At 38.7% G+C, this 21,438-nt stretch overlaps 3 protein-coding genes across 20 annotated transcripts in view; 2 read left to right on the forward strand and 1 right to left on the reverse strand.

The window, feature by feature from the left end:
- Nucleotides 1–1,502, forward strand: part of cacna1db (calcium channel, voltage-dependent, L type, alpha 1D subunit, b) — a 75,787-nt gene extending 74,285 nt beyond the window's left edge. For all 15 annotated transcript variants that reach the window (XM_014001721.1, XM_014001723.1, XM_014001724.1 and 12 more), the window contains 3 exons: nt 107–241; nt 342–527; nt 734–1,502. In XM_014001721.1, coding sequence (XP_013857175.1) covers nt 107–241; nt 342–527; nt 734–1,018 — 606 coding nt within the window. In that variant the 3' untranslated portion in view covers nt 1,019–1,502. The remainder of the gene's footprint in view (nt 1–106; nt 242–341; nt 528–733) is intronic.
- Nucleotides 1,503–2,659: 1,157 nt separating this feature from the next.
- Nucleotides 2,660–16,946, reverse strand: chdh (choline dehydrogenase). 2 transcript variants are annotated; one of them, XM_014001731.1, is made up of 11 exons: nt 16,847–16,946; nt 11,922–12,027; nt 11,559–11,813; nt 11,226–11,456; nt 9,743–9,909; nt 9,393–9,544; nt 9,065–9,194; nt 8,779–8,913; nt 6,330–6,472; nt 5,648–5,750; nt 2,660–5,555 (listed from the first exon to the last, which is right to left on the reverse strand). In XM_014001731.1, the coding sequence occupies exons 1-11, from the start codon at nt 16,938–16,940 to the stop codon at nt 5,137–5,139; spliced, it is 1,935 nt and encodes a 644-aa protein (XP_013857185.1). In that variant the 5' UTR covers nt 16,941–16,946; the 3' UTR covers nt 2,660–5,136. The 2 variants fall into 2 exon arrangements, with proteins under 2 accessions (XP_013857185.1, XP_013857186.1); XM_014001732.1 differs by lacking the exon at nt 16,847–16,946 and having other exon boundaries at nt 11,922–12,129.
- A 17-nt stretch (nt 16,947–16,963) lies between these two features.
- il17rb (interleukin 17 receptor B) lies at nt 16,964–21,353 on the forward strand. 3 transcript variants are annotated; one of them, XM_014001734.1, is made up of 11 exons: nt 16,964–17,106; nt 17,189–17,213; nt 17,738–17,854; nt 18,555–18,664; nt 18,775–18,907; nt 19,353–19,382; nt 19,532–19,564; nt 19,789–19,833; nt 19,945–20,025; nt 20,379–20,647; nt 20,914–21,353. In XM_014001734.1, exons 1-11 carry the CDS (start codon nt 17,041–17,043, stop codon nt 21,313–21,315), a joined length of 1,311 nt encoding a protein of 436 aa, XP_013857188.1. In that variant the 5' UTR covers nt 16,964–17,040; the 3' UTR covers nt 21,316–21,353. The 3 variants fall into 3 exon arrangements, with proteins under 3 accessions (XP_013857188.1, XP_013857189.1, XP_013857190.1); XM_014001735.1 differs by having other exon boundaries at nt 19,356–19,382; XM_014001736.1 differs by having other exon boundaries at nt 18,856–18,907.
- Nucleotides 21,354–21,438: the final 85 nt, after the last annotated feature.

The raw sequence follows: 21,438 nt of genomic DNA on the forward strand, positions 1-21,438 counted from the left end.
CACACACACACACACACACACACACACACACACACACACACACACACACAGCTTTTACTGTTTAGCACGCTGCAGCTGTTAGTTTTGTTTCTACTCTTTTATTCAGGTGATGGCAGTAGCCGGTCTGGATGCCAGCAGAATTCAACGGCTTTCACCAACGAGGTCGCTGCGCTCGTGGGCCACGCCCCCTGCCTCCCCCATCAGCTGTGACTGCTCGCCTTCCTACACGCCGCTCATTCAGGTGACAGAAGATGATCACATCTAACATTACCTCAGAGGAAAACATTGTTGCATTGTAAAGGTTTTGATCACATAAGTGTGTGTTTTTTTTACGCGATCAGGTGGACTGGCGGAGTTCTGGCAGCGTTGGCAGCATCCCTGGAGCCACGAAGAGGAGTTCGTGGTACACAGATGGCCAAGATGGCTGTCCCAGTCGCAGCCACTCCCCGTCACGTCTGCAGTTACCTGCAGAGAGCTGTGCGCACTTCCAGCAGAAGAGACGCAGCGCCAACAGTCTGGTGGAAGCTGTGAGTGAAAGATTGTGGCTCGTTTAGTTACGGAGCAGCTGTGGTTTGGTGAAGCATCCAAAGGGTTAGCGCGTTGAGCCAGTCAGAAAGTTGGAAAGCACTCCTAGGTTTTATGCTCTGCTTTCAAAGAGGCAGGCTTGTGTCTCAAGCTATTTTACAAAGAACAAACCAGCTTTTTCTAAATGTTCCTCTCGTACCGCTTCCAGGTTCTGATCTCAGAGGGTCTGGCAGAATACGCCCGGGACCCAAAGTTTGTGTCGGCAACGAAGCACGAGATCGCAGACGCCTGCGAGATGACCATCGATGAGATGGAGAGCGCCGCCAGCAACCTGCTGAACGGCGGCACGGGGGGCGCGGGGAACGGTGACTCGGACTCCCAAACCGGCACGCACCTGAGGGACCACCGCGACTTCAGCGACGAGGAGCCGTACGTGGCTGTGAAATGCGAGGAGGACCTGACGGATGAGATGATATGCATCACTTCACTATAGCACCGGCTCACACCAGATTATTTTTTTTTAGTGTTTTTAAATTAAACTTTAACCAATCGTTCCTCAGTGAGGGGGATATCTCAGATGCCCTGAAGGACAGAAATAAACGAAACAGGGATGAACTGGAGAGCAAAGTGCCTTGTTTTCTCTCTCTGAGTGAATTCAGTAAACGTGGGATTATAATAAAGTTCTGCTATAACTGAAAGCAGAAAGCATGAATTTAACTGCCAGCTTTTTTGTTCAGCAGGATTTCGAAGCTATTTTCTTTCTTTACAATATTTGATACATCAGTTTAGTTTTCAGTTTAGAGGATGGTTTAATTCAGCTTTCATTTCAAAGTTGCGACTTCACACTAAACAAGGTCATAAGTCCGAATGTTTAATCAACACGAAGAGCCAGTAAAACAATAAATGTGTGCCACCATTTTAATCACGTGGAATAAATTTCAAACTATTTTTGTGAAAATAAAACACTTTTCAGACTACTTTTCAGTGTACTAGTTCAAGGTGATTGCCTATGCCAGATAAGTAAAGGCAAGTTTGCTGCAACGTTTTTTTTTTTTCAGAACTGCCCAACAGTTTCAAGATTCCTTGAATTCAGCTGTACATGTGTGATTTTACTATTTTTCTGCATTACGTTATAATGCATTACATTTTTATTTGCCTGGAAAAAGAAAAAAATTACAAAAAACAAAACAAACAAACCTTGAAGTAATCCTATATTTTTGTTCACTTCTTTCAGCGTATTTTAAATCAGGCTGATCCAAAGCCATAACAGCTGGAGCTGCTGTGGGGTTCACAGCTCGAGCATTCAGGGTTTAAACAGGTTTGACTTGAAAAAAAAAGAAAAAGAATAAAAAACATATCATAGAAACAAAATTGTCCTCAGGCATATCCTCCTATTTTGCGTGCTTGCAAAATTCTGTCCTCCTCTACACCGATTTTTGGATTACCCTGCAAACAAAGCATTTATGATGGGATAACGTTACAGACTGATTCTATTGTTACCTGCAATTTAGATTATGCAATATGTCATTTTGAGCTAATTTTGGGAAAAGATAGAAACAAGTTTATACTGAACATAACCGTAAATCATGTTTCTGTTTGTGTGAATTTGTGGCTCATTAATCTTCCACTGCTGCAAAAAACTTCAGCTACTAAAATGTTTTTGGTTATAGAAATAAGATAGTATCTTTGACCATTCCACGGTTTTAAAAAAAGTCTGATTTGTTTAAATATCTACTTAAATGCTGCTTTGATTTCCACATTTATTAGCTTTTATCTGTGAGATTCCTCTAAAACCATGATGAGACGCAAAATCCCACTTAGGTTCTGGTCATTATTTTTTTTTACATTCTGTGCATGTAACAAGCCACAAACAAAAGCCAGACTTTTTTTTATATTAAGGCCGTCTTTGTTCATTTCGACTGCATGCAGGTAAATGTAGAACACATCTAGATGTTGATAAAACCACTGAAACTTGGCAGCACTTCCTAATATTTGTTTCCATCGCTGCCAACTGTAACAATGTCTCCAGGTTAAAGCCTTGGTTTGTGGCAGGGCTAAACACAAAAGGTTTTATTTAATTTGATAACCCAGTAATTTGGAGTAAAACAATTAGTTGTATCAACAAACAAAAGGCTTTGTTGTGCAACACAGCTTTATTTTTCTACCGTTCCACTGCTTTACAGATGTCCATGAAAAGATGGTGTATAAAAATCTGTATAGTGTTTGTAAAAAAACAAAGAGCTTGAAGATTTCTGCTTTCTACCTACTTGTATGAACATTTTCAAATAATTTCCAACTACTTTGTAGCATAAGGACTAGTACCTTATAGATTTTGTACCAATAAAAGCAAAATCCCTGTTTTGTACAACAGATTTTTTTTTTGCCTGAAATGAAGCTGTTGTATTTTGTAATGAATAAAGTTGTGAGGACGGAGGTAAACATGGTCTGCTGACAATCAATACACAAAATATACAAAGTTCTGTCATGTTGAAAACACATTTCCCTTTTTGATTCACATTTAGTGATTCACATCTTTAATTATAATAAATCTATTACACATAATTCACCTATGATGCAATAAAATGTAAACAGATGCTACAGTTTTGAATATTATCTAAGATAAACATGTCATAATTAACTACAGAATATGGTGAAGTGTGACAAAAGACTTCAAATAATCAGAAAAACAAAATCAAACTCTCAGCATGTTTATATATGCTGACTCAGGAATTAATACTGACATCACATTGTGATCATTCAAAAAGGCACTGGTAATTTTTTTCTTACTGAAAGAATATTTCTTCACAATCATTGACAAAGTTGTCATTGTAAACAATCATTTAGCAAAAAAAAAGGCACAAATACAATGCTAAAGTTTTTTTAGTGTATAGAAACATTTAGGTTTTATCATAAGCAGGCAGGTTTGATCGTTTTAAATACGATTATTAAGTATTTGGTAAAAGATCCACAAATTCGAGCAATTTAAGAGACTTGTGCATTGAAAAATTAAGTGTTCATTAACTGCTTGTACTTTTTGACACTGCACACACTGTTTTCATCTTACTTTTAGCCACTTCTTGCTTTGGCAACAAGGTCAAGAATATTGATGTTTTCCAGGTCCAGATAGGACTCACACGAATACTAAGAGACGTCATTATTTTTGAAGACAAAGAGTTTCACCCGAACACAACCTCCTTCCTGCTGATATGAAATCGGAGCAACGACTTCAAGACAATAAATCACTGGAAATGTTGAAGCTGCAGTTTTCAGCAAGGAAGATAAATGTTTCTTTGATCACATCTGACCTGAACGGAACTGCACGGTGCTGCCGAGAGCATGTGGGTAAAAACTGCAGGCTGCTGATTATCAGATAAAAATGTCTGCACAGCATTTTGGCTTGTGGCCGACAGCAGGTGGAAATCACATTTAATCACATACGTGTGCTGATAATACTGTAAATGCAAAATCAGAACCTGGACAGAAATCATGGGTAAAATGTTTTCTGAACCATATTAGTTTAAATGGTACAAACAACATTTTTATTACATCATTAGGTTAATCATAGGTTTAGAAACAGCTACAGCCTAAAAGTCAGGTGTAGTTAAGACTATGAACTGCTCAGTATATTTAAGCTCATGAGCAATTCATTAAACTTGACAAATTGTTTACATTAAAAAGTATCACCAGATGTATACCCCAAAGGAGGTTATGTTTTGACAGCTAGGAAATGTTGAGGTTGTCATGAAGAACAAACTATTTTATTTTGGACCAGCTGGATTGGGTCTTGGCGGAGGGTACTTTTAGTTGGGGGGTATTATGTATTTTCCAGGCACAGAGTTCAATTTTACACCACAATCAAGTAACTGTGTCACATTCAGTTGTTATGCAAATGCTGTATATAACAAAAAGTAATTTAACTTTGCATAATAGCCTGTCTCTTTAAAAACCTCCTACTATTTCTGACACTCCAACTTCAGCACATCTTCACAACAATGCTTCGGGGTAGGGGTACTCTCTGGAGCGGTAGCTCAGCTGCAGACCGAGCTCCAGGGAGGAGTTAGGCACAAATGGGCGGAGCTTTGTACCAGTAAGCAGCTCCACGTGGCTACCACAGGAGATTCAAGGGTTTCTCACACGTGCATGAATGAGTCAAAGCAACACTCTGGGGATGTTTTGGGTGAGGGAATGACACCTTAAGACTGTGAACTGCTCGGTATATTTAGGCTAAAAAGCATTTTATCAAACCTGACCTGCTTGCATTGAAAAGCGCCACCAAATTTTTACCTCTGTGGATGTTATGTTTTTGACAGCTTGGAAATGTTGAGGTTGTCACAAAAAACAAATGAGTAAATTTTGGACCAGCTGTATCCTAGGGTCCTGGCAGAGGTGTGCGCTCTCCAAGTGTTCATTTTTAATTAGTGTTTAACTGGCATCCAGTGGATGGGATAAATGTTAGATTTGAGGACATGGAGAATGTCTGTTTTAGGATAGCGTTATAAAAAATATTAGAAATTTTTAATCTCTCTGATCAGCTACTCACGTCTGCTTCATTGATTGTAAAGTAAAATAACCCACAGAGACATTAGTGGAACTGTGTGAGCTCCTCTCTGCTCATCTCTGTGTCTCAAGTGTCGGAGGTTTGTACACAGGAACCTCTGGATCAACAAGAGCAGGACGACCTCTGATCTTATCAGCCGTCTTTTCTGCGATCATGATCGTCGGCGCATTCAAGTTCCCGCTGACCACACTGGGCATGATGGAGGCGTCGACCACGCGCAGCCGCTCCAGACCCAGAACCTGTGTGTTCGAGTTCACGACCGTCATCGGGTCTGAGGGAGAGCCCATCTTGCAGGTGCAGGACGGGTGGTAGGCGCTGTCAGCCTTTTGGCGCACGAAAGCGTCGATTTCGGCATCGGATTGGACCTGAGGACCCGGCTGGAATTCGGGACCACGAAATGGGTCAAAAGCCTTTTGGGCAAAAATCTCTCTGGACAGTTTGACACACTGCCTGAATTCCCACACATCGATTTCTAGGAAGAGGAGAGATGATGGACACGTGTTTCAACCAAACGCCACTCTGTATAACACAAAGTTCTCCACAACTGCTCAGAAATAAACTTACCCGTGGAGAGATAGTTGGGCTGAAGAATCGGGTGATCCAGAGGGCTGGTGCTTTTCAGCTTCATCCATCCGATACTCGTGCTTCTCATTGGTCCAACGTGAACCTACAACATTGAAAAATAAGTTCTCCAACAAAATATCATCTAAAATTTAAATCTTTCTTAATTCATATCAACATGTTATTGGCAAAGTTGTGTTGGTGCCAGACTGTAGCACCTGGGTATAAAAGTTACATTAAGTTAAAGTTATGCATTTCTTTTTTCAGATAAATGCATACAATTTATCTCCAAAATCAAAAGCAGCTATAAAGAAAAAATTGTATTTTCCCAGAGTTTCTACTAAATCTTTCCACAGTAATGAGAAGTTAAACTACAAAAGCAACCACTGTTTTTTTTTTTTTTGTTAGGCTTTTATTATCCCTGGTGGGTGCACTTCTCTAGAACAGGTTGTCTCTCAGGTAAATTCTGGGGAAAACCCAAGATAATTTCTTGGCACACTAATCTTTCCATAGAATCATCCGTTGTAAATACACCTTTGTTAAACTGACAGGTATTATGAGTGGAGTTATTTAAGGGCGAGACAATGTACTGTGTGTTCAGCTGCCAACATATAAAGTCGTAAAATTATAATTAAATACAAGCATGTCACGACAACGAGCCACATGCTGAATTATGGAAACACACCTGATAAGCCTCAATTTCTGATGGAACCCGTCCGTGGTCAATGACTTGCGAGGGCAGGAAATGAAACTGGATGTCCGGGTGTGCGACCTTTGGCCGACTTCGAATGAACCCTCCGCTCTCCAAGTGGGATGTAGCTCCGTAACCTGGAGGAGTACAGTCACAGAAAGTGAATCAATGAGATGCTGCACCATAAGACCAAAATAAAATCAAATATCCGTCACAGTAATCTTACCCTGGACTAATTTTCCTACCTGCTGAGCCACGTCTTACTTTCCTGCCTTTTTCAGCTCTCAATCTGCACTATCACCTCAGAAACCATTTCACAGAAAAGTCCATAAGGCCTACTCTGACAAGATTCTCAGAAACCAGAATGTGAACAACAGGGTGATTTTTGTTTCCCTTTTTAACACCAGCTCTTCAATCTGTTATCTAGCAAATAAAAAAAGAAGTACTTCTAAGAAGGTAGGCCTTTAGTGGATCAGCTGAAAGACTTTCAGATTTACATTTTCTGTGTATTTTTTATGCTGTAAAGAAATTAAACAAAAAAGGTTTAAAGTGTCTGTGACATGCATATCCTTTACAAAAAGTCAAAGAAAACACTTTATATTTAAGAAACCACAATTTTACCCATTTTGTCACATTACTGGAATATTTTCTTTTGAATTCGGCTCAGCCAGAAAGAAACAGGAAGTGACATCAAAGGGAACTCTGTGGTCTTTGGCTGTGTCTCAATTCATGGGCTGGGTCATCATGAGTGCGCATTTGTTGGCCGCATACGTCACTGCCCCGCGCCGAGTGCTGTCCCAATTCCAAGACTCCTCCTCATGCGGCCGACAAACTCTTGAAATCTGAGGATGTGTCTGTGTACCCTCACCGGCCAAGGAAATCCCAGGATTCAATGCGCCAGCAGCAAAAGGAACAGAGAAACAAAGACAGTGGACTTTTTATTTTTTTTAAATGAGTCGGCATAGTTTGGAAATTCGCCACAGACCGAAGAATTTGTTTACAAAAGTAAGTTTAGCAACTTAGCTGATGAAATGAATGCTGCAATAAAATGTTAAATAAAAAATGCAACTACAATTGTTGATACCGGAGCTAAACCCGAATTATTAATGTTTTTTTTTTTAATTTATTTACGTGTAACGTTTTAACTTTGAAGTTATTCTTGTCCCGAGAATGTCAATGTCCCAATACATTTATGAAAATAATCACTATGGTAAAGGGGTAGGGAGTTGTCATAGAAAATTTATTTATACATTTCCTCCCAGATTCTTCTCAGGCCAAGAGTCAGTGACCTCTTTTGCTGACCTAAATGTCACCAGAGTTTATGATTTAACTGTTTATCTTCTGTTTTCTATCAAAGTGTTTTAAGATCAGGACAAAATCTGTTAGAAGTAATCATTCTTGCTGGATAGTTTATCAAATATCATGCTCTCCTTGGCCCAGCACCAGCGCCAAGAGAGGAGTTATTGTCTGGTATGGATAACATGCAGTATAAATGAGTGTATTTGAGACTGCCTCAGTACACACATTCTATGTACCACTAGCCTGTGTGACATGATGTGTGTCTTGCAAATGCAATAAAACTCAGACGACCATTCAACAGAGTGCTTTTTATTCTTGGACCTCGTGTTTCTGTCTTTGTTAAATAAAGATTTCCACAACAGGCGTGGTCACGCAAACTTACGTAAAGCCATCGTCAGACGAAGGGTAGACCGTCTCATTTCACAACGGTTTTGAGCAACCTACCCGGCCCGGGGAGGATGTGGCCCAGCTGGGCTACGTGCTCATCTGACACAGCCCATGAATTGAGACACAGCCTTTTGTTTATTGAAAGGTCTCTGAGAGTGGCTCAAAATAATCTATAGAAACATCAGATTCTTGCAGCAAAACTCTGTTCACATGCAGACATTCCATTTGACATCACTTCCTGCTACTTCACATGCAAACATATCAACTGTTCATCTCAGTGATGTAATTTTTTTGTAATACGTTATTTATGTCATCTTTCCAAGACTATATTTATATTTATTACAAAAAATGATGTCCCCTGCAATTTAACAAGCTTATCATCTGCAGAATAAATGAACACTATAGTTAGTCTGAAGAAAAACTGCTAAAACTTATTTTCATTAAGTCTGTGTTTTAATAGCATGAGAGTCTGAAAATGACTCTCAGCTACTAGCAAACGCAGTTTTACCTCACTATCTGTAAACTTGCATGATTCAGCCATTTTTGTTTTTGCTAAGGCGCATTAGCTGTGGTGGCCATCCTGAATTGGGTTGACTTCAAATGTTTTTGTGATTTTCATTAAAATCTTTTATTTTTTTTCATGAGATATTTTGCTAACAGAAAGAGTCTGACTGAAGCAGGTAATGACAAACACGCACACAGGCGAAATGCATTTTGTAAATCAGTTACGAGAACTTGTGTGGGTGGTCTGAGTTACCTGTGAACAGGGAGAGCCACTCAAGGCCTATCTTTATCATATGGAAAGGTTTCTGGGCCTTGTACAAGGTGATGGGCTGAGTGCACTGCTGCTGGACATAAAGCTCCAGGTGATCCTGCAGGTTACTACCAACACCTGAGTGACAACACAGAGAAGGGAGATCAACTACATAATACAGGTCTGTTTAAATCTCATCCACAGTTCAGAAATTACCTGTGCAGACCTGCGCTTGTGACAACCTGCATTAGTTGCTGTCCCTCAAAGCAAAAAAAACAATTGCACGCACCTGGTAAATGCTGAACGACTGGAATGCCAAGATCTTTCAGGTCATCTGCATTTCCAACTCCAGAAAGCATGAGAAGCTGAGGCGAATTTATGGCTCCTCCACTTAATATGACTTCTTTATCTGCAAACACCTGAAGAAATAAACAAACAGTCTGTGAGAAAATGGAATAAAGTAAACATGAGTAAACACAAAATCTCAATGAATCCAGTTTTTTATATAAAAAAGTTTACATCTGAAGATAAAAAAATAAATTGACATTTTTAGTCGATTCAATGGATGCTAGTTCTTATTGTTGATTACTAAAATTCTGTCCATTTATAATCCTTACTCTCTTCTTCTGTCCGTTCTGCATGTACTCCACCCCCACAGCTCGCCTGCCATCAAACAGGATCTTGGTGGTCAAGCAGCGCACCTCTGCCTTTAGATTGGGTCGACCCAGTGCAGGTCTTAGATAGGCGCTGGCCGTGCTCCACCTCTTCCCTGCACAACAAAAACTGCGCTCGAATCAGTTGCAAAGTGTTATCAGTTTATTTTTGTGTCATCAATCCAGACAATCTCGAACACTCAAAGCCTGACGTAGCTTGAATTATAAAAAAACAACAATTAAAGCAACTAGGTGCTCTTAGCGTTACTTCATTCAAAGATCCAGTAACGATGTAAATGTTTTGTCCCTTTAACCTTTATAGACCGTCATGTCCATCCAGCCAACACCTTCCTGCTGGTAGCCGTTCATGTCGTCAGTGAAGGGGTATCCTGCCTGCTGCCCTGCCTCAATAAAAGCCTTGTGAAGAGGGTGGTTTGTCTTTCCCCTGGACACATGAAGAGGTCCATCGCCACCCCTGTACCTGCAGAAACAAGAGCAAACACAAAGACAAAGCATCTTAAAAACCAAGTCTGACTGAAGCAGGTAATGATCAATACTGAAAATATACTAGTTTTTACTATGAAGGCTGGGAACGATGTTGCACTTTTTGCAATCTTTAAAATGTTTGATGGTTTGGGCCTGTAAAGTTTAATGTTTTGATAAAACACTTAGTTGTAAACCAGAAAGGTGAAAAATGACCATCACCACCTGTTTAGCATGTACCGCTGTGGGAGTGTTTCCTTCATTCCTGTTGCCATTGCTGAGCTGAGTATCAATGACCTAAACCGAATTGACCTAGACTAGACTACTTCAGGGTTCCTACAGTTTTAATCAAGTTAAATTAAAGACTTTTTAATGCCAAGTGAAATTAAATTTAAGACCATGTTCATAATAAACACAAATGACAAAAATAAAAACTGTAGCAACAACTCATGAATCAAAGTATTTTTGGTTGAAATATTCAAATATTTTGCTAATAGACCAATTGTTTTTATCCATATCTAACTGCTTTTTCGTTAAATATAGGAAAAACATTCTTAGCAGTCAGTTTAATGACCCAAACTTGGGAGTTTTAGGACCCACAGTGGGGTCTTAACCCCAATTTGCTGTGGATGAAACCTTGAAGCGCCTGTGACATCAAAATTTGTACGAAAAATGAATGCATTTTTGGAAAGGCAACATTATTAACATATTACAGAATGAATTTCACGTTGCTCAGATGGACAGTTGTTGAGAAATTTGCATGTGAAGTAACAGGAAGTGATGTCAAAGGGGAATGTCAGCATGCAAATATTTAAAAATATAAATGTTACCAATTATTTTAATATTTGAGATGAATTACAGTCATCCTATTTACAACGTGTTAACATTTTTAAGACTTCTGAAAGATTGATTTGACATTTTAAGGCTAATTAAGGCCTTAGGATCTGCAGGAACCCAGTACTTTCTAGGTTTTTTTAAAATAATATATAGTTTATATTTTTGTTATTTAGATAGATAATTCATTTTAATGCAATATTTATAATGCCTCTAGGTTATGTGCTTGGATGGACGTATTAGCACTGAGGAATGATAGGACATTGTTGTGATCAGTTATTGTCCCAATTTGAACAGAATGAGTGTGACATGTTCTTTGAGTTTTTAATATTTACACTGCCTGTTGGAAACTAATTTCCCTTAAAGACATCAACAAAAACTAAACTGAACTTAATGAAGCTCATAATCAAAAACTGTATGATAATTACTCTACAGAATAACAAAAAGAAAAAAAATCACTGAGGAGTTTTATTAAATTACATATTTTGGCCCAGTTCATGACACTGAGCTTTCCTGAAGTAAGGCAGACAGTGCTTGTAGTCCCAGCCCTCTGCGCCCTCCCTCTGCCAGCGGTTATAGTCTTCAGCATGTCCGCGAATGTAAACCATGGCGTTAAGTGAGGAGGACCCTCCCCAAACACGGCCCCTTGGCCAGTACAGCACCCTGTTGTCCATGTTGGCCTGAGGTAAAGTGTGGTAGAACCAGTTATATCTGAGAAAGAATGAAAATAAAATAAATGGAAAACATTTTAATTGCTATCAACACATCAGATCGTTAGGTTTGGCTGAAAGTGAAGTAATGTGTTGGTTGTACTTGTCATCACAGAGGTTGTAGGTCAGGGCAGCTGGCATGTGGATCTTCCATGAGAGTCGTGAGCTTCCGAGCAATTTGTCCTTCGGTCCGGCTTCCAGAAGCAACACAGACTCATGTGCATCTTCTGAGAGGCGATTGGCCAGAACGCAGCCTGCTGACCCCGCCCCAATAATTACATAGCTGTAGGACGGTGTTTTCTGATTGGCTGAAGGCGATGTAGAGGAGTAACGATGAAAAGCTGAAGCAGTAAAGCACCTGTAGCAGGGAAAGTGTTAGAATAAATACAGAATGTGTCTGATTTTGGAAACTAGAATTGAGCGGAACTGCGTAGGAAGACAAGGGCCAGGCTAGCTAAAGACGCACCTGCCATCCTTTATGAATTTCACCCAGGTTTGTGTCAAAACTCTTCGGGCTCCTGCTTGACCAACTGTGGCCAAGGACAGCATCATGGGAAGATTTCCTGTAATCACTGTAAAAACAACAACAACAACAACACTTTATAATGAACAAACCACAGTAGGTAAGTTTAATGCAGCACTAAAAGTAAAACTGAAGGTACTGAACAAAGTGCACACACAACTTCATATATTTTCAATTATCTTTTTAAGATTCAGACTTTTTATTGTTGTTATTTGTGTCATTTTCTTGTTTTCCTTTGAAATTCAAAAATATCATTTGCTACAAAACTAAAAACGAGTAAGTTGGAGCCCTAGAAATTAAAGCTGCTGTATGTAGTTTCTTGAAAACCCAAAAAACTTAGAAAAGTTTTGAACAGATACAACCTTGTAGTCCCTCCCCCCTGCTCTCAGCTCCCCTTCCTAAGCTCCTCCCCCACAGCAGGGCCCAGAGTCGGGAGCGCGCACGCTTGTAAACATGAGGTGAGCCACACCGTAACATACAGAGGTCAGAGCTAAGCTGCCGTCACAGGTAAGAACAAACTATCAACAATATATTTTTAACTATCATGTCTTGCCCATACTTTATCTACACAAGTGCTCCTTTTGTCATAACGTTACATGTAAATTATGTTGCACTCTTTCTATAAGTTATAAATAGCTATCAAGCTAACACAACACCGAAGCTGCGCAGTGGTTCTGAATTCTGGTCCTCGTGACCCACTATCCTGCATGTTTTAGCTGTTTCCCTGCTTTGGAACASATGATTTAAATGAATGAGTGATTGACAGGCTTCTGCAGAACTTAAAGACCTGCTGAAGAGCAGGGAAACATCTAAAACATGCAGGATAGTGGGTCGCAAAGACCAGATTTCAGAACCACTTTAGGATTTCAGCAAAATGACAAGCCTGTGTATTAGTATTTTTCAGCTCTTGCTTTGCACAGTGACATTTTATCTTTATGCTATGCAGCTAGTTTTTGACAATCATCATCTACCAGCTGATGGAGAGAGGCTGTGATGAAGAATCACACAGGTCACTGGGAGACGCAGCAGCGTGGGTTCAGCTTCTGATAACCTCAGCAGGACATCTGCATCTCAACCCTACCTTCCACTCATCAAACCATATATTCTGCWGRCAGGAGTCTTGTTTCTGGCCAGGAGGATCTGTAGCTGAGCWTACAGATGATGCTGAAGACAACAGGCAGTTTGTGGCTTGCATTTCTGGTCAGAGCAGGCTGCTGAGTGTGGACTTCAAGGACTGTTTTAAACATCTTCATAGACAGTACAGTGGATTTACAGCGGGTAAAATTAGTACAGCTCGTGCATGAGACAAACCTCATTTTTGATTGGCTGTTTGTCTCCGGGTCGGAGAGATTTTAACAGAGGGCAGAAGGACCTCCGGGAGGAGCCAGAGGGCTTCCCCCCCCCCCCCCCCTTTTTTTTTCCCCCCAGACATTGGCTGTGTCTCAATTCTTGGGCTGGGTCCTCATGAGAACCCAGCCTAGCTGGGCCACGTAGGCCACATCCTTGCTGGGCTGGGTAGGATGCTCAAAACTGCTGCGAAATGAGACGGTCCAGCCTTCGCCTGACGTTGGCTTCACGTAGGTTTGCGTGACCACGTGCTCCCCCGTTACCATAGTGATCAGTTTCATGTCGGACTTGAAATGCTTCGGGACGTGTTTACACGTCTTTTTACTGGAAGAATAAATTCACAGTTAAAAAGGTAAACGTAAATAAAGAAAACAATAATTTGGGTTTAGCTCCAGTATCTACAACGGAGTATTAGGGCCACACATATTTTTTATTATTATTACAAAAATAAAGTCATAATATGCTAATAAAGTTGTAATATTATGAGAATAAAGTCAGTGCTTGGTGACCTTAAGAATGCTGGAACAATTTATTCATTTAGTAGAATGCTTAAAAGTTTTTTTAATGAGATATGAACAAAGATTTGGTTGATATTTGTATTTTTGTTGTGAAGTTATTTTAAATTATATTGTGTATTAAGTTGAGTTTTATTATTTGTATGTTGTACATTTTTTACATATTTTTTTATTGGGGCAGATGTTATAAGATTTTATTCTTCTTTCTGCTCCTTTTCATTTGAATATGTTGTGAATTTGTTTTTTTGACACAACGTTGTCTAATTATTTGTTTGTTTCTATTATTGGTTTTTCTTTTCATTTATTTCCATCCATCCATCCATTTTCTGTACACGCTTCTTCCTTTTCAGGGTTGCATGGGTCACGGGTACCCCTATCCAGCAGTCACAGTGCGAGGGGCGGGGTACACCCTGGACAGGTCGCAAGTCGATTTTTATTTATTTATTTTGTTATTTGTTTGCTGAATTAAATAAAGTTATTTTCCCCCTCATACCTTCTGTGTACAGCCACGTTTCTCTGTGTTTATAAAGTAGTCCATGATGACCTGGATCACTGTTAGATTAATATGATTTCTTCCAAATTAACTACGTGACGACTAAATCTGTCAGTGCATCTATTAATTACAATACAGGTTCAGTTTATCATATAGTCGTTTGCACAATTTCCATGTCCTGCTACTGATAATTGGGTGCTAAAAGATAACTATTTATTTATAAACAATAAAGAACAACTTGACAACATCCTCATTTTAATGCAGTGATGACTGCATGCTTTTTCACGTAAAGGCTAGGATAATAAGACTTTTTTCTTGTAGTATGACTTTAATCTCGTAATATTACGATTTTATTCTCATAATATTATGACTTTATTCTTGTAATGTTATGATTTTATTCTTATAATACTTTATTCTTGTAACTTGTAGTTGCATTTTCTTTTATTTAACATCTTATTGCAGCATAAATTTCATCAGCTAAGTTGCTAAACTTACTTTTAAAAAACAAATCCTTCGGTCCGTGGTGAATTTCCAAACTGCGCCGACACGTTAAAAAAATAAAAACTCCACCGTCTTCATTTCTCAGATTACTTTGCTGCCCGCGCATTGAATCCTGGGATATCCTCGGCTGGTAAGGATACATGGATGCATCCTCGGATTTCGACAGGAAGTAGAACGCATTCCTCGGCCGCATGATGAGGAGCCTTCAAATTGGGACAGTCCTCCGCGCGGGGCAATGACGTATGCGGCCGACAAATGCGCACTCATGAGGACCCAGCCCCTGAATTGAGACACAGCCATTATCTGTCTAATATCAATCTGTCAGGACATAGCGACAGTTTTAACAAATATGTCAAAAATATATATATTAAAAAGTTACAGACTGCAGCTTTAATAAGTATTTTATTTTTATTTACCTAGTCATGCTTGTTTTCAAGATTTATACAAAAATCAGGCAAAGACTTTTGAAATGATCATTTTGAGCACATGACTTATTGTGTAAAAGTGCTTATGTGTATAGATTCAAGTTGCCCTAAGATAACAAAGCCTGCAATAAAGTGTCTGATCTTGTAAATATTTAATTTCAGATCAAAGTTGCCAGGTCTGCCTAACACAATCATCAAAGCCCTTATTTTCTACAAAGCTCTGTTATCATCAATGACTCGTTGTCTAAGCAAAATAAACACAACAGGGAAAGGAGCTGAACACTGAATTGGGTGTTTTTAAACACATTTCCTGAAAAAGAGAGACATTTCACATAGTTGGTCTTTTTGTCTCAGTGTGAGATCAGATTTGGATGAACGGTATCAGCACAAATTTAAATGCAATATTAACGTTTGGATAAAAACTGAGACATAAAAAATATGGCCAACATGCATTGAATTTTGATACAGTTAAAATTATTCACATAATCAACCCAATCCATTGTTGAGACAGCGGCAACAAAGAATTGTGAAATTAGGTGGTAAAAAGTGGAAACATCTGGAGAAAAAGTTTACAACAAATTAGCTAAATGGGTTCAAGTCAGCCAGGCTAAATCTCTCAGAAGTAAAGATGGGCAGAAGTTCACTAGTTTGCAGAAAACCACATCTAAAAACGGTGGAACTTTTTTAAAATTATGTTCCTCGATTGAAAAATTGTGAATATTTTGAAAATCCCATTATCTACAGTTCATAATATCATCAAAATATCTGAAGAATCTTGAGAAATCTCTATGCCTAAGTCAATAAAGGATGATTTTTGTGCCCTCTAGTTACATTAAAACTGGTCTGATTTAGGCTACAGTACTTCAAACTCAGGAGCACTTCAATGTATGTAAAAAGGCAGGTTAAATACATATCATGCAACAAATAAAAAATAATTAAGATAAAAAACTCTGCTTTTTACTCTTACTGCACAGTAATTTAGTCAAAGTATTACTGCAGAAAATGTGCTTTAATAGTCTACTTTAGTCAGTATTATGATTGCTCCATATGTGGCCTATCTGGCAACCCTGAAAGTTGATCTTTAGTGCACTGAGATCAATAAGGCAGAGGTGAAATTCAAGTCGAAACTGTCATTTCGGTTAACTAATAAAGCACTAATACGTTTCAGAATGAAACTAATTTTTTAATGTGCAACCACAAGTCACTGCGAAACAAAAAGACTAAAAGCCATTTTTTCGCAAACTTTTCACGTTTTATGATCTGTTCCTGCAGTCTAATGTATGATTGATAAAACTGCATTTTGCACACTTGTCATAAATAGTTTGACGCTTGATTTTAAATTTATACTTCAAAAACACAACGAGAGGTTAGCAAAGCTACACCAAGCACATCAGTTTGTTTACAGTCAGCAACACAACAGCTAACTACTTGTTAGCTATTTTCAGAAGAACAGCCTGAACTCCACAGCACGAGGAGGAGCTCGTGTGAACCAGGAAGTTCCATTTAATTCAAGCCAAGTTGTCACGCGCGTTGAACACACACAAGAGAACAAATTAATTTGTCGAACACCGGCGTAAATCTTCTTACCTTGTTTTGCGCTCGGACCTACTGCCAAAAAAATAAAAAAAATAAAAAAATGACAATGTGGGCGTGGCTTAGCGGGAGGTGCGTGGCCACGCATCAGCGTTTTCACCTCAACCCAGTAGAGTCTGATTCAGTCAGACCATATTTCGCTTGTTTTTCTTGTCTTTTGACTTTTTACAATTTCTTTTTTGCCGACGATGTGGCGAAAAATATTATTTTTCCTCTGCTACGTCGCGTGTCAGGTGGCATCTTCCCACCAAATTGTGAGTTATTTTGTTTTGCGTCAAATTTGCACAAAGTTAATGTGATGTTATTAATCCCCATGTTTCTGTTGTTTCTTTGCAGAAAGTGACGTGTGAAAAATTAGATGGTAAGAATGCGTTGCGTTTATTGATCATCTTTTCCTTCAGCAACAAATTCTGCAGAAATTTGTACATCATAACTTCCACCAAGGAGGATTATGGTTTGTTTGTCTGTCTGCAAAATCTTCCTCAGAACAGATTTGGATACATTTTTCAGGGAAATGTTGTTACATAAGAACATAAGATGAAGATTTGGTGGAGGGATTGTGATTCACCATGGTAATGATTATGTGTTACAGCTTTTTGCAATTTTGCAATGGGTACATGTGTGTGTCACCCCAGGGTCTTGGTGGGAGTGTGTGCTCTTTCCACGTGCATCTAATTTTAATTTTCTTGTGTTGAAGGAGGAACTTAGCACTTGGATTCAGGATTTGGAAACACTGATGCAGACAGCTTTTATGCTCTGTTACGTTATGTCATTCATGACCAAACTTGTCCTGCGAGTTGCTATAAATACCAGCTTAATGATCACAGAGCACACTATTATCATTGATTATCAATAGGATTAAAGTGAATTCCACTATGGTTTCAGATTTGTCCCCCGAAGGCATCATAGCAAGTCCATCCAAGGTGGCAGGGTTAAATGTTGTGCAGGTGACAAAGGGAAGAGAAATCCAGTTGAACATAAGCTGGGCAATCAATGTTGATGGTAAGAAGCAACTATTTATGTTGTTAGTGACTTTGACTTGACGAGGTGAGTTTCACCTATGCACAGACATCATCAGCACTATATGTTTGCAGAAGTATTAAAATCAAAACATGCAGCATCTTCAATCACTTACAGTGGACTAGAAGAACGACATGCTCCGCTGAGCTCAATGGAAAGACTCTACATGTGTTTGATGTAAAGAAAATGACAACTCAAGTCTAGTCAGTTCATATACACAGCACATTTAAAAACAACAGATCATAAGTACTTTACAATCATAAAAGGCAAAAGCAAAGATGTAAGAAACAACATCATAATCAACTCACAGCATATTAAATATTGGCATTTTAAAAGTGGTTTTAAAAGAGATTCAGAAACATGAAGTGAAGAAGTCTTTGAAGAAGGCAAGTTTCTGAGCTGTAACTGGAAAAAGGCTGACCTCTGAGTGTCAACCTAGTTTTTTTGGATGAACAAACTCAACAAAGCAGCTGATCAGATGCTCTCAGAATCTGTGAAGGAACATAAGAGGCAAGAAGTGCACACGCTGAAATAAAACTTTGCATTGAAGAACTTCTGGTTTAATTACAGTGTTCCATGTTGTTGCCAGTGTGGCATGAAGATTTTATGTTTCTGTTCTGAATTTTAAACATTCATTGTTCCCCAAGGCTAAAAACAGTTCTGTCCTATTCTGTCTCTGCAGCTAGTAATCGTTACCTGACAGGTACTTGCCTTAAAATTTCAGGGGAACCGCTCTACCTCTGTGAATACTACCCATCTTTTTCCAAAGCAGATCTCACTGGATCAGAGCAGGTAGGACCAACATCTATTTGAACAAAACTGATTGACTGACTTTTTTTTAGCCTGCATTTCTGTTTTATTACAATAAACTGAATCTTGAATGTTAAAATTTTCTAATTTAGGTATGGTTTCATTTTTTAATAAATGCAAGAGAGGGCTTCTATGAAATCGAGGTTTTCAATCTCCCTTTGCCTCCAATTGAGGGCGAACATGAACCCATGTATACAAACATTGAAATCATTCCTCCACCAGAATGTAAGTAAAAGCTTTAGAAAAATAATATATTTTTCAACTTTAAAGCATCAACATGTATTATAATACTGGACCAAATGTCCCTGTTGTCTTTGACGAGGACAAAGTCTTGTTTGTTTACGTGGTGATGGCGGGACATAAAACTTGCCGTGTAGGGGAAGCTGTACCCACTGTTTTCCTGTATGGTGTCCAGTATTTCCTTACACATTGATGCTTTAAAGTAATTATGACTAAAAATCATAAAATAAAGGAAGATATCAGAATAAATGTAACAGCCAGTCTTAAAAACTGTGGTTGATTTGTTGGGTGTATAACCCAGGATGTGGCTGTATTTGCTGTTTCCCTTCCACTGCAGTCAAAACAATGTTTTTATGTAATAATGAATTAATTCATTAATAATAAAAAATAAACATGCTAAGAATATCTTTCCCTTTCTCTTTTTATGTAGCAGATTTGACAACAACATCTCAACAAATAGGTAAGCAAGTTATTTTTAAGTGGCGTACAATTCAAGGTAGTTTGTTACTTTAAGCAACAAAGGCACACTTCATCTGAAAAGTCAATATTTTCTACTGTCTAATTGATAATCATTGTAATAATAATTATAACTGTATTTTTTTCTTCCAGAAGTTGAAGACAATATTGAGTTCAGTGTTCAAGGTAACACATAGAATCAAAGCCCTGTGTTCATCTGCAAATGCCCTCTCATTTAGGCTTCAGTTCTGTAATATTATATATTCCTGAAATAAACCCCTAAATCTTTTTTTTCAAGTATTTGTAAAACAAAAAATGTCTTGTGTTAAATTTTTGGTTATGTTTTTTTAGTTCTGTTAAATGTTAAGTGTAATATTTTTCACGACAATCTTTTCTTTCTTCCTCTTAAGATGTTACCTCCACTGATTCTCCTCCTCCTCCTGCTCCTCCTCCAGGTGAAAAAGTTCATCAGAACACTCCCAGTGTGTACACAAAAACCTGCTAATTTCATGTCATACCATCTGGAAGACTACATTTGTTTTGTGTTCTCATGTTTGCCTTTGCAGAACACAGACTTAAAGCTGTCTCTGTATTCCTTGTTGGATTGCTGATCGCTTTGACAACCCTGAGTTTCTGCTGCATAATCTGTAAATAAAACTTTTTTTTGCGCAGAAATAGTGAAGGGAACACGAGCACTTAATGTATCTTCTGCATGTGCAGCAGTTTATTTTGTCGCTAAATTTGATTAAGCAAATCTAGAAAGCTTAACTGCTGATCCTGTTTGATGATTTCTCAAGTAATTTGGCTATGAATCATTTCCATGAAAGCATCCTTTCATTTTTACAGCTGTCTTTTTGTCTTTTTTACAAAGTAGATTAGCCTTAACTAGCCTGGCCGTTTTGCAACTGAAGCATGCATCATTGTTTTTCTGCTAGAATGTCTTGATGCTGAAGGGAAATAACTTTTATGTTTTGCATACTTTTCATCTCTTGTTTCTCAGATAAATATTGCATATCTGCCTCACTTTTGAGAGTCAAAAGCCTCCCTGCAGTTCCAGTTTCTGTACTTGTGGTGTACCCTGCTGAGAATTCAGTCTTCCAGCGTGCCGTGGTTGCACTGGCAGAGTTTCTACAGCTGCACGGCGGCTGCAGTGTCACAATCGACATGTGGCAGCAGGGAAAAATTGCCGAGCTGGGACCGCTGCGCTGGTTAACAGAGCAGGCGAAGGCTGCAGACCGCGTGCTGATCATCTCGCCTCAAGGGGAGACTGTAAGTTAGCTCTCTTTAAATGTTCGCTGTGTTAGGATTAATATTTTCTAAAATGTATTTTTAGTAATATGACCTAATCAATTTGTCGCTTATCTAAGTTGTATGAACTAATGAATTGATTGGTGAATGCATCTTTTTGATAGAAACATCCATTAAGTCAGTTATAATTTAAAAACAAGGCAATAAAGATTCATGAAATTGTCATATAAATATGAAAAACAAGACTTTTTTTCTTATTGTTTGCTGTGTTCTTGTCATCTTTACAGCTCAGCCAGTCTTCTCCCAACCACAACCTTCCAGAGCATTCCATCCCAGCTGCAGCTCATGACCTTTACCCTCTGATCCTCAACATGGTTGCAAGCCATGCAAAGAGCGCCAGTGAGCTGGCCAAGTTCTGGGTGGTGCACCTGCACAAGAAGTCTTGTGTGTTTCTGCCAGAACTGAAAGCATGCAGGTCTTTCTGTCTGATGAAAGATTTGAACACTTTTTGTGAGAGCCTTCATGCCCAAAAGAATGTTGGGAAGAAGATATCATCTCTGTTGTTCAAACCAGGAGTTTCCCACAGTAAAAACAGTACGACAAAGTTAAGGGAAACTATAGAAATGTTAGGGGGATGTAAGTCAAACTTATCTAATGAGGTCCTCATTAACGATATGTGGTCTGTGTAGTTTTAGTTTATTTTTAATAAAAAAAAGTGTAATATGCATTGTGTTTGTGGGTCATTTAATGATTGATTTACTTGAGAAGGACCAAACAATTTTCTATAGTTTTCAGAAATAAGAAAGTGAAAA

This window comes from Austrofundulus limnaeus, unplaced genomic scaffold (genome assembly GCF_001266775.1).
Source record: "Austrofundulus limnaeus strain Quisiro unplaced genomic scaffold, Austrofundulus_limnaeus-1.0 Scaffold10, whole genome shotgun sequence".
NCBI classification, from domain to species: domain Eukaryota; kingdom Metazoa; phylum Chordata; class Actinopteri; order Cyprinodontiformes; family Rivulidae; genus Austrofundulus; species Austrofundulus limnaeus.

Bases quoted from the DNA above. Each gene is read 5' to 3' on its own strand.
- chdh (XM_014001731.1), bottom strand. From the start codon at position 16,940: ATGCGTGGCCACGCACCTCCCGCTAAGCCACGCCCACATTGTCATTTT. The intron at 11,814-11,921 runs GTGCGTCTTTAG...TCCCTGCTACAG, and splicing joins AAATTCATAAAGGATGGCAG to GTGCTTTACTGCTTCAGCTT. The intron at 9,195-9,392 runs GTAAGGATTATA...TTATTTCTTCAG, and splicing joins AGAACGGACAGAAGAAGAGA to GTGTTTGCAGATAAAGAAGT.
- il17rb (XM_014001734.1), top strand. From the start codon at position 17,041: ATGTGGCGAAAAATATTATTTTTCCTCTGCTACGTCGCGTGTCAGGTG. The intron at 17,107-17,188 runs GTGAGTTATTTT...GTTTCTTTGCAG, and splicing joins TGGCATCTTCCCACCAAATT to AAAGTGACGTGTGAAAAATT. The intron at 19,565-19,788 runs GTAACACATAGA...CTTCCTCTTAAG, and splicing joins TATTGAGTTCAGTGTTCAAG to ATGTTACCTCCACTGATTCT.